The sequence below is a fragment of the Muscardinus avellanarius genome (genome assembly GCF_963383645.1).
Source record: "Muscardinus avellanarius genome assembly, chromosome: 7".
NCBI classification, from domain to species: domain Eukaryota; kingdom Metazoa; phylum Chordata; class Mammalia; order Rodentia; family Gliridae; genus Muscardinus; species Muscardinus avellanarius.
In genome coordinates, this window is record NC_137793.1 from 13,054,333 (window position 1) to 13,069,364 (window position 15,032).

General features: G+C 44.9%; 1 protein-coding gene across 1 annotated transcript in view; it reads right to left on the reverse strand.

Moving 5' to 3' along the window:
• Window positions 1–884: 884 nt before the first annotated feature.
• Window positions 885–15,032, reverse strand: part of ATP10B (ATPase phospholipid transporting 10B (putative)) — a gene marked incomplete at both ends in the record, with an annotated part of 55,921 nt that continues 41,773 nt past the window's right edge. Inside the window, 7 exon segments of the mRNA XM_080698630.1 lie at window positions 885–935; window positions 937–1,038; window positions 1,041–1,322; window positions 3,591–3,718; window positions 6,448–6,579; window positions 8,344–8,450; window positions 13,719–13,804. Coding sequence (XP_080554756.1) covers window positions 885–935; window positions 937–1,038; window positions 1,041–1,322; window positions 3,591–3,718; window positions 6,448–6,579; window positions 8,344–8,450; window positions 13,719–13,804 — 888 coding nt within the window.

Consider the following 15,032-nt stretch of genomic DNA (forward strand, 5'->3'; position numbering starts at 1 on the left):
ACTCACAAGTTACTGAGGCTGATCTGAATCTGCGATTCTCCTGCCTGAGCCTCCCAAGTACTAGGATTACAAGCATGGGCTACCATGCCCAGCTTAATATCGGTTACTATTAAAAAGAGATCAGATAAATGGTGAAATATCACCACTGCAAAAGGGATATGGATGCCTATCATATCTTCTCCTTTCTTCATGTCTTCTACACTTTTATATGAACACTGTTCTAAAGGTTTCTTTTTTTCCTAATTAGTGTGTGTGTGTGTGTGTGTGTGTGTGAGAGAGAGAGAGAGAGAGAGAGAGAGAGAGAGAGAGAGAGAGAGAGAAGAGAAGAGAGGAGAGAGGAGAGAGAGAGAGAGAGAGAGGAGAGAGAGAGAGAGAGAGAGAAGAGAAGAGAAGAGAAGAGAGGAGAGAGGAGAGAGAGGAGAGAGAGAGAGGGAGAGGAGAGAGAGAGAGAGAGAGAGAGAGAGAGAGAGAGAGAGAGAGAGAGAGAGAGAGAGAGAGAGAGAGAAGAATACTTGAGGGAATCAGGTCAGTTTTATGGGCCACTTTCAGTCTAGGCAAGAGAACAGTCCAGGCATTTTACAAATCCATTTCCTAAATCATTGCCACAAAGTCCAAGAGACTTTCCTTAAAATCTGTCGGCATGGAAAGAATATGCTAGATATATAAAATCTGACCCCATGCCTAAACCTAGACCTGTCTTGGCATGTCAGTAAAGTGACCTAAGGACTTCCAAATAGTTGCCTGTATAACTAGCACACAAATGGGACATGTCCTCAGTCCATCCCTGACATCACCATCCTGTACTATACGTGGTGCTGGGCAAAGATCAACTGAAGGGGTACCACCAATGGAGTTACGTTTAGGCTTTGTGCATAGACGCAAGTTTATAGGCAATAAGAATAGCAGTGCTGTGATAAGGAAGACCAGAGGGATACAAGGACGCAGCTTGTCAAAAAGCCACACAGCCTCTATGGGCAGCCAGGGCATCATGTTTTTATCTTCTTTTCTTAGGAGAGCAGAGAGTTTTCTGTTCAGAAAGAGGGGTGGAGGAACTTGGGATCCTGCCTACCATTTTCTTGATGGCAGTACTCGCTGCCCACAATGGTGCAGCGCCGGAACACCATCTTGTTCTCTGTCAGGGTTCCAGTCTTGTCGGAGAAGATGTACTGGATCTGGCCCAGGTCCTCTGTGATGTTGAGGGCTCGACACTGAATGGGCAGGTCAGTCTCCTCGTCATACAGGTCCAGGTCATTGTGTAGGAAGAACACTTGCCCAAGCTTCACCAGCTCAATGGACACGTACAAGGAGATCGGGATGAGTACCTGTGGGGAGATGGAGTCCCGGCGTGTCAGAGGCTGGGGACTCTGCCTGCAGACACTCACTAGTCAGTTGCTAAGGTATTCAGTGGATAGTTGAGGTCAGCTCACAGGATGGATTTTCTTTGAGGAATTAAAAGTCAATGAGTTCTTGTCTCCCATAGATTTTGGGGAAATCTACAAAAATATATGTCTTTTTCAACCTGGAATGTGGGGATGAGTTAGACACACACTATTTTTCTTTACTTTACTTCTTTTGGTAGTGGAACTTGAACCCAAGGGCATGCCACCTCCAGGCTATATCCCCAGCCCTTTTAATTAATCAATTAGTTGATTAATTTAGTTTGAAACAGATTCTTGCTAAGTTTCTGAGGCTGGTCTCAAGCATGCATTCCTCCTGTCTCAGACTCCTAAGTATTAGGATTATAGGTGTGCACTACCATGTCCAGCACCATTGGTCTTTATTATTTTTATTTTTAAAAAATGTACTCACTTATTTAACATTTTTGTGGCACTGGGGATTGAACCCAGAAGACTTCTACTTCTGAGCTACATCCCTAGGCAGATTTTATTTCTTATTTGGAAACAGGGGCTCACTAAATCATGGAGGGCCTTGCTAAGTTGGCCGAGGCTGGCTTCAAACCTGTGACCTTCCTGTCTCAGCCTTCCAAGTACTGGGATTACAGGTGTGTACCACCACACCTGGAACTACGGCTTTTTTTTTTTTTTTTTTTTTTTTTTGCAGGTCTGGGGATGGAACCCGGGGGCCTTTGACCTCTAAGCTACACCCCCTGCCCTATTTTTTTTTTATTCTTTATTTTGAAACTGGGTCTCACTGAGTTGCAGAGGGCCTCACCAAGTAGCAGAGCCTGTCTGCGAACCACGATCCTCTGGTCTCAGCCTCCCGAATGCTGAGATTACAAGCTTGCGCCACCAATCCCGGCTGAACTATTGGTGTTTTAAGTGGCTAAGCTAGAAGCAAGTGAGTAAGCCTTAATGCCTGTCAGAAGTCCCCTGATCCCTTTCAGACCTCTGTGCCGTGGAGGGCCACCAACATGTTTATAGGTATTCAGACCTGCTTAATCTGAGCACTGTCTACTGATTTGATAACTAGTGTTTATCTAGTGCTTGCTCTGGTAGTCTAGATCTTGGAAATGGGAGTCACCACAACATAGTCCCTAGTGTTGAAGAACTCACATTCCAGTTAAAGCAAATAAAAAAATACAAATTAGGTGGTGCTGAGTCTCACAGAGGAAAATGGAAGGGAGAGTGTGAGAGGGAGGACTCTCTTACAGCAAAGACTGGAAAACGAGGCTGTGACTTGTAAGGTCATCAGTGGGAGGTTCTGGATCATGGGGGTGGTTGGATATTTGGTGGGTAACGATAAACAGGCCTCCTACATGAGTAAGGAGACAGAGAGAAGTGGGATTCAAGGTCAGGCAGTGAGTCAGAGTCCAGGAAACAGGGCCTTTCTGGCTATGGTCAAGGACTTTGTATTCCACTTTGAGCAGATATGAAATTACCGGCAGATTCTGTGCAGGGAGACGTAGCTTTGATGCACTTTGAAAGATTACTTTGGTAGGTAAGTGAATGACTGATAACAAATCACCAATAAGAAGATAAAGAAATGCCTCCAAACACTGAAAGAAATCTAACCCAGATCAGACTTCCTCAGAGCAAAACTAAAACTTCTTTCATAGGTTATATTTTCTCATAGAGCATAAACATTTAAAAAAAATGACATCTTTATTCTTTGCTGCTTCACATTTGTAGGTGTCCTCTAGGCTTTTTTCCATTATGTTCTTTTAGAAACATATCAATCTGTTAAAACAGTAATCTCAATCTCTCTCTCTCTCTCTTTCTCTCTCTCTCTCTCTCTCTCTCTCTCTCTCTCTCTCTCTCTCTCTCTCTCTCTCTTTCTCTCTCTCTCCATTCCTCCCTCACTGTGTCATTTTATCTTTTTTGTTTCTAGGTCATTAATGTTTTGCCTGTTCTACATATGGCAAAGGCACATATATATGTGGGCAGGTTGCTGTCAAAATCCCCCTGTTAAGTAGAAAAGCCTGGTCAACCTCTTCCTGCAGCTCTTATCTGAGGGACCAGGGCTGTCCACAATGCAGGGCTGTCCTCACATCTCCTCCAAGGTGAACACTTTTGAAAGATCCACAAGAAAGCAATGGCGATCTGCTCATCTCAGTCCAGTTGCTTCCTTCTTAGTCCGATACTGACTTTTCTTTCTTTTGTAGAGTTGTAGGGATTAGGGAGGCCTCCTACCTGGAGCAGGATGATCATTGTGAGGAACATGTAGAAGCCCCCAAGGGCGAGGGGGAGGAATTCTCCATTGGCCTCTGGCACATCAAAGGGAGGGTGTTCTTGAAAGGTCAGGTTCCAGAGGCTGTGACCTGAGAAGACAAGCTAGGATGAGACAGAATCTTCAGCTAGTACTGAAGCTGGTCAATGACATCAACTCAACCCAGTCCCCGAAGTGGGGGAGCACTGGAGAACCCCATCCTTTGTCCACACCACATAGCTGTGTGTATCTTTGCTTTCCAAAGTCATCCTTCATAGATCCTTCATTTCAACCCCTTGATTGAATGATGGCCTCGAAGTCTGATTTACCAGAGAAGTGCAGAGATTATTTATGTTTTGATGGAATCTAATTAAATAAGGATGGGAGAGACAGAGAGAGAAAAAGGGGGAGAGAGAGAGAAAGGGAGGAAGGGAGGGAGAGAGAGAGAGAAAAGGAGGAGGAAGAGGAGGAGGAGGAGGAGGAGGAGGAGGAAGAGGAGGAGGAGGAGGAGGAGGAGGAGGAGGAGGAGGAGGGACCTGTGTTGTTTTTTTAGTTATGTGGTGGAGACTGCATGGTAAAGGACTCTTAACAAACCTATCCCCGAAATCTCCTTCTATCATGAACCTATCTATCCACTCAGCTTTCTTTGTGCTCCTATAGGCAATGTTTGTTAGTTCAGGAAAGAGCCAGTCCTGGTTTTTGTCTTTGAGGACAAGTTGGGGACCGGCCGTAAAGGGACAACACAATGCATACGGCACATGCGTGCTGGGGCAGAGCCCGGGGTGCAGCGAAGGCCTGTAGCAGCTGCTACAGACAGGTCTGAATTCTGTTTCTTTGTCATCAAAAGGGGAGGCAGCACCCATCATCTGAGTCTTGTGTGAGACAAAGTGTCTAGCCCTGCCAGAGAACCTCAGAGCCATCGCCTACATGGCAAGGACACCTACTGTGTCTAGTGCTCTTGGCTGGGGTAGGAAATGCAGGGGAGAAAAGACACAGGGAGCCCTGACTGGGCCAAGACGCTGCCTTGCACAGGAGCCAGGTGGCATCGCGTGGCAGAAGAGATGAGGCTAACAGACAGGTGTTATCATAGAGTTATTTGAAGACTTAACTGCATGGGTGAGAGCCTCTGGTGTTGAGTAGGAAGAGAGCACAGGAGAAGCAGAGAAGGCTTCAGGAGACAGAGGAGGAGGATCTGAGGACCCCAGGAGCCTGGGAGGGTGTGGGGGGATCTGAAAGACCAAGGGAATGCAGGCCGGGCAAAGCAAGAAGATACTCCACCCCTAAAAATACAGAGAGCTTGGCACAGGGGCCTGGGATGCCACTCACTGCCACCGCCCTGTGCTTTAATGAGGCGCCAACAGAGTCCTGCCAGGCACGAGCTGTTCCTCTCAGATAGGTTAGGATTCTGCCCCCTCCTCCACTGACTTTCTCCATGGGTTATTTTCTCCACTGGTTATCTGCCAAGCCACTCAGGGCTACATGCGCCTTATCTTGTCTTTTAATCATTAACTTCCTCTCTCTGAAGACGCAGTGTGATGATTTCAAATGTCCTTTCAGCTCTGTCAAGCCTTGAAAATCCTGTCCCAGAGCAGAGCAGCTGCCACGTGGGCAGGGGTGGAGATTGCTTTTTTCTAATCCCTATCCCACCAGATGCTCTGCTTACAGCTGTGAGACCCTCACACTGAATGCTATTGAAAATTCCAGGCCGACTTCCAGAGTAGATCCGATTGTCTTCTCAGTGGATCTCCTTGAGTCCAAGAAAAATCACTTATCATTATTATTATTATTATTATTATTATTATATAAATTATAATATATTATTATATTATCATTATTATAAAAATTTACATATTATTATTATTATTATTAGTAGTAGTAGTAGTAGTAGTAGAAGTAGTAGTAGGGATTGAAGCCAGGAACATTCTGCCTCTGAGCTACACCCTCAGAGGTATAGCTACACCTATTTCCACACAGGGTCTTGCTAAGTTGCTGAGACTGGCTTTGAACCTGAGATCCTCCTGTTTCAGCCTCCTAAGTACTGAGATTAAAGGAGTACACCACTATCCCTGGCCAGACACTATCTTTTAAAATCCAGTGATGGTTACCATTTGACCAAGGCAAAGAAAAGGCCAGCACCATCACTGCCCACTGTGTTGGGCCCTGGAATAAGCACACAAGTTCTTTCTTGGGACCATCCCTGGGCCTTTGGGAGTCTCCCTTAGCACCCCCAAGAACCATCCTTTAATTCAAGCATAAGGGGCAGAGTAGGTAAGAGCTCCCCCAAGGGCCCTCTGCCTCCATTCTAAGCACTGACTTAAGTGGCCCCAAATCACTCTTGTCTATATTTTCTGAGTTCAGCCACAGCTTGGTTCCAATTCGGCCTTGATTCCTGGCCTTGCTCCTGCCAAACCCTATAGACGGCTGCTGATTCTCCTTCCTACTTTGGCCTTACTGTGCCGACCTAAGAGGCTAAGAGTAGCCCCTCACTTTCTTCTCATTTCTGCCTCTGCCCCCGCCCCCTGCCTCCTCCAGGGAAGGCCTCTTCCATTTGGGACTCTGCTCCAGTGGTGACCTCTTCAGGAAAGACTCCCCTTGTTGGCATTCCCATAATGTCCGCGGTAGCCTGGATAGTGCCCCTGCCAACAAGGGGGACCTGTTGCTATCCTATATGGTGAATGGGACTTTACCGATGAGACCCCCTCATGGAACTGGGGACGGCAGCATAGACCTTGGTTTTCATTAGCCCAGTTCATAGATAAGAAAACAGAGGTTCAGAGAATTGAAGTGGCTTCCCCAAAGAAACAAGACCACTGTGTTGTTCTTTTCCAGAACATTCCATACCCACAGCTCCAATGAGGCACATGAGAAAGAGGAGCCCGATGCAGAAGAAGACGTCTGTGTTGATGCGCCGCTCGATCTTGCTGCGTTTGTAGCGGGGGCCGCTGTTGTTCAGCATGGCTTTTGTCTCGTGGCCTTTAAGAGAGAAATGAGGCCATCAGTACTCAGGTCAAGGGCTCCTGATTGCTTCTGTCCTGGGCTCTTTGTATAGGAGCTTTGATAAAAGCAAGGCTTCACTTGCTAATCAGAGTCTGCCCAGCCTCTGGGAGGGAGCTGAGAACAGGTGCAGAGGTCCTGGCTTAGAATATCCCTGCACGCAGGACTCTGGGGTCCACTGGCAGGGCTACCATGCACAGGATGTGCACTGCACAACACCATAGGGTACCCCACATTTTGTAGGTGTCTGAAACATGTAAGTCTAGTAGGACACATTTCTGGCAAAATGCTGTATTGAGGAAGGATATTGCTTTCTCATCTGCCCAAAGGCACGATTCTGGCTGTTTTGGGCTGGCGGTGTGATACAAGGGTAAGACAGATGGTTCACGTTCTGGTGGATACACAAAGCAACAAATTGTGGTTTTTAATGAATGCCATGAAAAAGACAAATAAACTAGTCACTGAAGGGCAAAGGCAGATGGGTGATGATGTTAGCATGGGCAGAGCAAGCGTTTCAGAGATGATGGTTAAGGGAGAGAAAAGAGAGCTTTAGGCCGGGGGACTTTGAACTGTGCGTGCACAGATTCTGTCATAGGACAGTGCTTGGGGCTACTAGTTTCCATACTTGTCTCTTTGGTTGTGCTTAAAGTGTTGGTGTTTCCTGTGCAAAAGTGGTAGGGACCCAAGACCATCACTGCAGTAGCTCCAGCCCTGACTTGGAAATATGCATACATTTTTGTTCAAAGATAAAGATGACAAAGTTTGAAGACTACCCATTTCTTCTACTCATCGTCTCTGCCAGGTGGGGAAACTAAGGATCAGAAAGTGGAAAGGACCTGTCCAATAAATTGGCATCGTAGCCACAATGGGAAGCTGGGACACTGAATTCCAGTCTCTCTCTCCTCCCACCAACCTATAGTGCCACAGATGATGTAGCTGAGAGCTGAGATTCAAACTGAGACTTTGCTTTCAGACAGAACCTCTTCTTTGGTGCTGCTGAATTTTAATTACCATGCTGTACTCCTTGGCAGTCAAATTAAAAAAATGCCAGTCACATATTTTCTGTGCAAAATTAAAGACAAACCAATACACCAGCTCCAGAAGCAAAAGACTCTAATGCTGCTTAGCTTGTTGCTTGGTGGATTTAAAACAGCAAGTAGGAGTGAGCTAACCCTGGGCTTAATAAATTAGACTCAAGTCGCTGTACTAGCGAGGAGTTCTGGTGGTACCACTGGGTGCAGAGTGAGGTGGTACGGCTGGATAATTACTGGTGGTGGGACCTGTCGTGTGCATGGTAAGATGTTGGAGATCAACCCTGGCCTCTATCCACAAGATGCCCACAGCACATCTCCCAAGTTTTGACAACCCAAAACGCCACTGTCCAAATAAAGAAATCGAAAGGGTGAAGGTGTTAAGTGGGGTGAGTTGATTCTACAGGACCAAGAAGATACTCTCCATTCCATCTTTAGTGTCATGAAGTCATTAAGCAGAAGGAGTGTGACTCCCCCTCCCTGAATGGCTCAGATGAGTGATACTAACTCAGAATCCCATTTTGTGTCCTGTGAACTGATGAGCTGGTACGATCTCCAGCCTCAGTTTGCTAAGCTGAGAAGTGGAAAGTTATGTGAACTGCTATGAGTTACTGCTGACCAAACATGGATCTGGAGAGGAGGAATAAAGACAATGTTGAACGACCATCACCACCATCGACAAAAAAATCTTCCCAGTGACAAAGACACTGACCCGTGTAGATGACGATACCCATCGCCAGTTCTGTGTTTCTGATGGTGCAGCCTCGGAGCAGCAGACTCTCACTCCCAAAGCCAGTCCTGGTCTGATCAGGATGCTCCCTGGGGATGACAAAGGATAGACAGGGGGTGGCTGTCTTGGTTTGGTGGCTTCTCTATATAGTCGCTGAACAAAAAGTGTCACAGAACAAAAGTGGTGTATGAATGCAGTCTCTCTCCTCCCTTTCTTCCAAAATTCAATAGTAAGCGGGGACCTAATCTCCTGCGTGAATCTCTACATTGCTCCTAGGAGGCCTGGCGCATCAGCAGAGAACTGTCCACCTTGCAGAAAACCTCCCTTCCCCACCTAAAAGCCAGACCTCAGTGCTGAAAAAGCTTTAGCTTCAATTCCTGCACTCACCTGGGAGTAGAGGCAAAGTATGTGTGCACAGAGGTGGTTTCTGGCCCTACCAGGCCTGACATCCTGTCCCTTCAGGCAGTGTTCTGGGGACCAGAACTGTGCCAGCTGAACCTACAAGTCTACAGACAGTAGTCGCTCTTCTCAGGATGGGACAGGAAGGGAGCTCAGATCAGGTAGGGATGGAGAGTCGCCTTCATTATTCAGAGGTACACTCCTCATTTGGCCCCTCTCCTGTACCATCCTCCACTTGCTCAGTCTCCAAAAATTAGGGACCTCACAGGAGGAGAATCAGGGGGGCTGCCCAATTTCCTGGGAGCAGCTTTTTGAGGAGACGAAATTTCTTCCTCCCTCAGGCCCCAGGGGGCACTGCTGTGTTCTACCTCATCTTAGAAACTTCTGAGGACAACCATCTACATTTATTTCCTGAGTTCTGGCTCTTAGTCCATCCTGTCCTTTGAGATTTCCAGCAAGTTTAAAAATAATGTCCCAAGCTGGGCGTGGAGGCACACACTTGTAATCCCAGTACTTGAGAGGCTGAGACAGGAGGACCACAGGTTCACAGCCAGACTCAGCTACTTAGTGAGGTCTTTCCAACTTAGTGAGACCCTGTTTCAAAATAAGAAATAAAAAGTAGGGCTGTGGTTGGGGGTGGGTAGCTTGGAGGTAAAACGCCTGTGGGTTCAATCCCTTGTACCACAGAAAAGTCCCCAAAACATTAGGGAGAAGAGGATAATAATTCAAACCTTCAAAAGTTTTCTTCTTTTTTTTCTCACAGTAGTTAACAGAAAACTTTATGGATTAATCCAACTCTGAGACAATGCTCAGGGAACAGAATCTCAGCCGTATATAGAGACCAACATAAAATCCAGCAAGTTCACAACACAGGCAGGGTAATATTAAAACTGGTTCATTTCTTCCTCAAGAATGTGTTGACTATTTATATTGTGCTGTGGTCTGTGGTAGGTCATAAAGCAAGCAAGGAGTTTAGCAGAGAATGTATCTTTGAGGAACTGTAGACTACAGGAAGTTTTCTTCTTATAGTTCTTTAATATTTAATTTCTCTAGGTCGTATGCCTTTTCCATGTGTGAACTCAACTGAACCTCATGACTCGGACTAGGTCATGTTACCGTAGCCACTTTATGCATGAGGAAAGCTGGTCAGTGGCAGCACGGGAATTCAAGCCTAGAGGCTCTGGCTCCCTCCAGGAGTGCGGCCACTTTGTATGTCATTCAGTGTCAGAAAATCCTCAGTATGTTTATAAACTACATCTACTCACATGGTTTTATTTTGGCTCGTCATAGCTCTGGAAAACTAGCCAGGTATTTATCCTTACTCATCAATAGGCTGTACAGAGAGGTCAAGAGATTTTTCCAAGGACACTCCTAGTACATGGAGCATCCTAGAATTCAGGATTGCAGGTCCTGGACACCAACATGAATGTGATATATTCTCACTACTCTAGGGTTCTCAAAGTACCACCCCGTTATCTGATGGTGAGTCAGAAAGTCATTTACATTTCCAGTTTGAGGAGAACATCCTCATTCCATTTGTAACATTAAACCTTTCTACCACTTGTCCATCCTACATTTTTTTTCTTTTTTTGGTGGTACTGGGGTTCCTGGAAGCCCTTCTACTTCCGGGCTACACTCCCAGACCTATTTTTACATTTTTATTTGGAAACAGGATCTCCTAAGCCAGCGCGCGCGGCTGGCTTCGAACCTGCGCGATCCTCCTGTCTCTGCCTCCCAAGCACGGGGATTACAAGCGTGCGCCACCACGCCCGGCATCCTACATTTTTTAACACAGAAGAGGAAGCTTTGGCAGGTAATTGACTTTTATTAGAACATGATAATAACTATTTTGATTTATTGTATTCATTTTTACTATGACCTTCTATGCAAGTGATATTAGTTTCTCATAGGGCCAGTGATATGAATATTCTTTTAAAAATATATTGAAGAAAAAAACAAAGAGAATTAAAAGTTCAAGAGAAAAGTAGAGCTGTTGATAATTATGACAGAAAGTCATAAAGGCCATCCAAGAGAAACTTTTAGAACCCAAGGTTGCTCACTCTCTTTAAGGAGAGGCTGGCTGTTGATTGACCATTGGGCTAATGAATCCTGAATATAAAAAACCAATAGCTTATGGTTTAAAAACATATTTATGGCAGCATGTGCCCAGGACATGAGAAGTTGAGACAGGAGGATCACAGGCTCGAGGTCAGCCTTAGCACTTAGCAAGATCTTATTTCTAAATAAAAATAAAAAGGGCTAGCAGAATATTCCTGAGTTCAAGCCCCAGTACTAAAAAGAGAGAAGAGACAGACAGACAGACACAGAGAGAAAGAGAGAGGAGAGGAGAGGAGAGGAGAGGAGAGGAGAGGAGAGGAGAGGGAGGGAGGGAGGGAGGGAGGGAGGGAGAGAGAGAGAGAGAGAGAGAGAGAGAGAGAGAGAGAGAGAGAGAGAGAGAGAGAGAGAGAGATATGTAGTGCTGATATATGATAGGGGTTTCTACTTACACTCATAGCATCCCATTTGGAAAGGAACATTTGGAAAGGAAGGTAAAAAGGGTTGGCTATCTCATATCTCATAGCTGCTGCTCTATTTAGCACTCTTTGTTTACAGGCACAATCCATTTCACAGACTCCAGAGAGGCATTTTTCAATCTTGGAGCTATTAACATTTGGGCTGGATAATTCATGGTGGCAGGAACTGTCTTGTCCATGGTAGGATGCCGGGGATCATCCTTAGCCTCTATCCACAAGAAGCCAGCAGCACACCTCCCAGGTTGTGACAATCAAAAATGCTTCCAGAGGCTGCTAAATGTCCCCTGGTTAGGGAAGAGGAAGGTTGTCTCTGATTGAGAATCAATGCTCTTTAGAGATTTGTTTAAAAGTTGCATTTTCAAGCTCGACACACCCGATCTTCAACTGAATCATTAAAAGCTGTTCATCTTCTACTCCATCTGTGCAGTAACAGATAACTCTTAATTTAAGGGGACCCAGAGGCATCAGACCAGTGGTTCTGCTCAGGAAAAGAGTGCAGACCACCTCTGGGTGCTGGGCCTGTGGGCATTCTCTTTGCCTAACACAGCTGGGATGCAGGACCATGGTGAATTCTCTATTCAGTTGGACTTTAGAGATTATCTATGAGGCAAAGGGGTCTCTGGGAGTAGCAACCAGGAAGGTGAGTTCCTGGAGGCTGAATGGAGCTGGGCAGTTGTGTCCTGAAATCTTTCTGAGAAAGATGGCCTAGAGCCTAGGGTAAAAGCTGAGAAATGCTGGCTGCTGATTAGAGGTATGTGGAGGAGAAAGATTCCCAGATAGAAACCCAGCAATGAGGCCATTATCTAAGAATAAGAATGGCTCCATGCACAAGTGGCTTGGGATGAACCAAATCCTCAAACATTGGGCCCAAGGGCATATATATATATATATTTGCCAGAGCAGGTGATGAGCTTTGTTTTGTCAGATACCGGCAACCAAGTTCTTTTCTCAGCTCATCCCCCTCTCTGCCTATCTCTGTCTGCCTTTCCCACATGTTTCAAAAGGAATTTGCTGCAAGGGTTACTGTTTCTCCTGCATTGTTCTTATTCTTTTCCCTCTTATATGGCTTCTTGTGACATCCCATATGGCTCGGGAACATGTGCGTAGAGAAAAGCATCAACTCCTGCATCTCAATAAGTCCTCTCTAGCTTTATCCCAGGCCTTATCAGTGACCAGTTCCCATAGCATGGCTGGGTTCTATAAAGTGGGACAGAGGACAACATAGCAGAGAGGACATAGAGGACAGAGAGGACAACCAAAGACCCAAATTTGAGACCTGCCTTTGTCTTGTACCTGGGTGACTTTGGCTGCATTTTGAAGTCTTAGGTCATCAGATTCCCCACCTGAAAAATGGGGAGCAGGACACCTTTCTCCTTGTAAGATGGGATGATGTTCTGTGAAAGTTTTCTAAGCACTGCTACAGTATCATAGAAGGAGAATGATTCCTTTCTGTTACCATCGCTCTTGTTTATTTGTTTATTTATGTGTGTGTGTGTGTGTATGTATGTATGTATGTATGTATGTATGTATGTATTTACAGTACTGGGGATAGGACCCAGGGGCATTCTACTTCTGAGCTATATACCTCCAGCCTTATTTTTTATTCTTTGAAACAGGATCTCCCTGAGTTGCAAAGGGCTTCACTAAGTAGTAGCTGAGGCTGTCCGTGAACCCTGATCCTCCTGACTCAGCCTCCCAAATGCTGGGATTACAAGCGTGTGCCACCATACTTGACTTCCATTGCTCTTATTTTGCAGAGGCCAGTAGTTGGATGGGGGCACAGAATTACTGTAAAATTCTTAGGCTGAACCAAAGTTGAAGGACACCAATAATGCAATGGCAGCAGCCACCATTAAATGAGCATTTATTCTTTGTCAGTTGCCACACTAAGGGTTTTGCAAATGCTAATTTTTTTTCTAAAAAGAAAGAAACCCTATGACAACATATATTCTATTTCTTAATTTTTAGATGTGGAAATCAAGGTTTAGGGAGGTTAATTAAGTTGCCCAGCTGCACATAACTTATAATTGAGAGAACCCCAGTTCAAGCCCAGGTCACTCAAATTCCAAAGTCTCTATTTCTAACTATAATATAGAAAATCTATTTTAATTAAATCATACTTTAATCAGAGTGATGATCAGAGCAATGATGTTCATTGTGATGCAATTTCACTAAGACTCTAAATAAAACACTAAATAAAACACTAGCGAATTTAACCATTTAATTAACAGTCCCTCAGAAGGAAAAAAAAAAAGACAAAGGAAAGTTTTTCAACTTAGATCTCTATAGTCCCATCTTTATGATAAAATCCAAAATAAAACACTCCTCAGGATCTAGATGCTTATCTGCTTGATCACTTCAAAAAAGACATCTTGTAGTTACAGGGGAGATCTTATCAGCAGTGAAGGGGCGTGGGATACTCACATATAACCCTTAAATTTGTTGAGGTGGTTGTTGGGTTTCTCACACACGATGGTATTGCAGAAATGCTCTGGTTGAAACAGCATCTCCTATGAGAGAGAGAGAGGACCCGTGAGGATATATAGTCTGAGTGCTCTAGTCTTAGGATCACTGGGAGAGCTAATCACCCTTAGAAACCTTGGGAAGAAGGTCATCTCTGCCTTTTCATACTGAGATAGTTGAGATGTATCAGGATGAAGTCCTTATTTAGGAGGATAAAACTGATACAAAAAGTTAGATGAAGGGTAGAGGAAGGTGGTTGCCCTTACCACATTTCTCAGGCAGCCCGGGGTTGGGTCTCTAGCCCAGTGCAGCCCAGTGCAGCCCAACAGAACTCAATGCTGTGATGGACATGTTCTAAGTCTGTCCTGTCCATATAGAAGCTGCCAGTCACACGTGGCTGTTGAGTGCTTGAAGTGGGCTAGTTGGATCCAGGAACTGGTTTTCAAATTTAACTTAATTTGAAGTGAAAGAGCTATATGTGTGCCCACACTGGGCAGCATAGGAACATGATCAAAGAGAAGGGATCATAAATCACACTCCCTGGAGATAGCCACAGCAAGGACACTTGCACATATGATACTTCCAGGGTTTTCTTTATATATCTATTTATTTAGTGGGTCTGGGGTTGGAACCAAGAGGCATTTGACCTCTGAGCTACACCTCCTGCCTTATTTTTTATTCTTTTAGGGTCTCACTAAGTTGCAGAGGGCCTCACTAATTAGCTGAGGCTGTCTGCGAACCTAGATCCTTCAGTCTCAGTCTCCGGAATGCTGGGATTACAGGCATGTGCCACCACGCCTGGCTTACTTCCAGGGTCTTAAAAGATAATGTTCACACATACACATTTATGTATGAAGAGTCATTGATTAATTTCAAAAAGGAGTTAACGGTTTTATATCCTGAACATTTTTACATGTTGAACATTTTTATGTTTATTAACACCTGAACTGAAACCTGTTGTGTGATAGTGCCAAGTTTCCTTTAACTAACTCACTAATGAATATTTCCATTGCTTCAGTTTGTTTGGTTATCATAAAAATGTTGTGAAAATAGTAGCTAATAAAACAAAATTAGCTGGGTGTGGTTGGATGCACACCTGTAGTTCCAGAACTTGGGAGGCTAAGACAGGAGAATCGCACGTTTAAGGCCATTCTCAGAAACTTAGAGACCATTAGCAACTTTGTGAGACCCTGTTTCAACAGAAAAATATAAAAAGGACTGTGAGTGTAGCTCAGGGTTCAATGTTCCTGGTTACAATCTTCAGTCACACACACA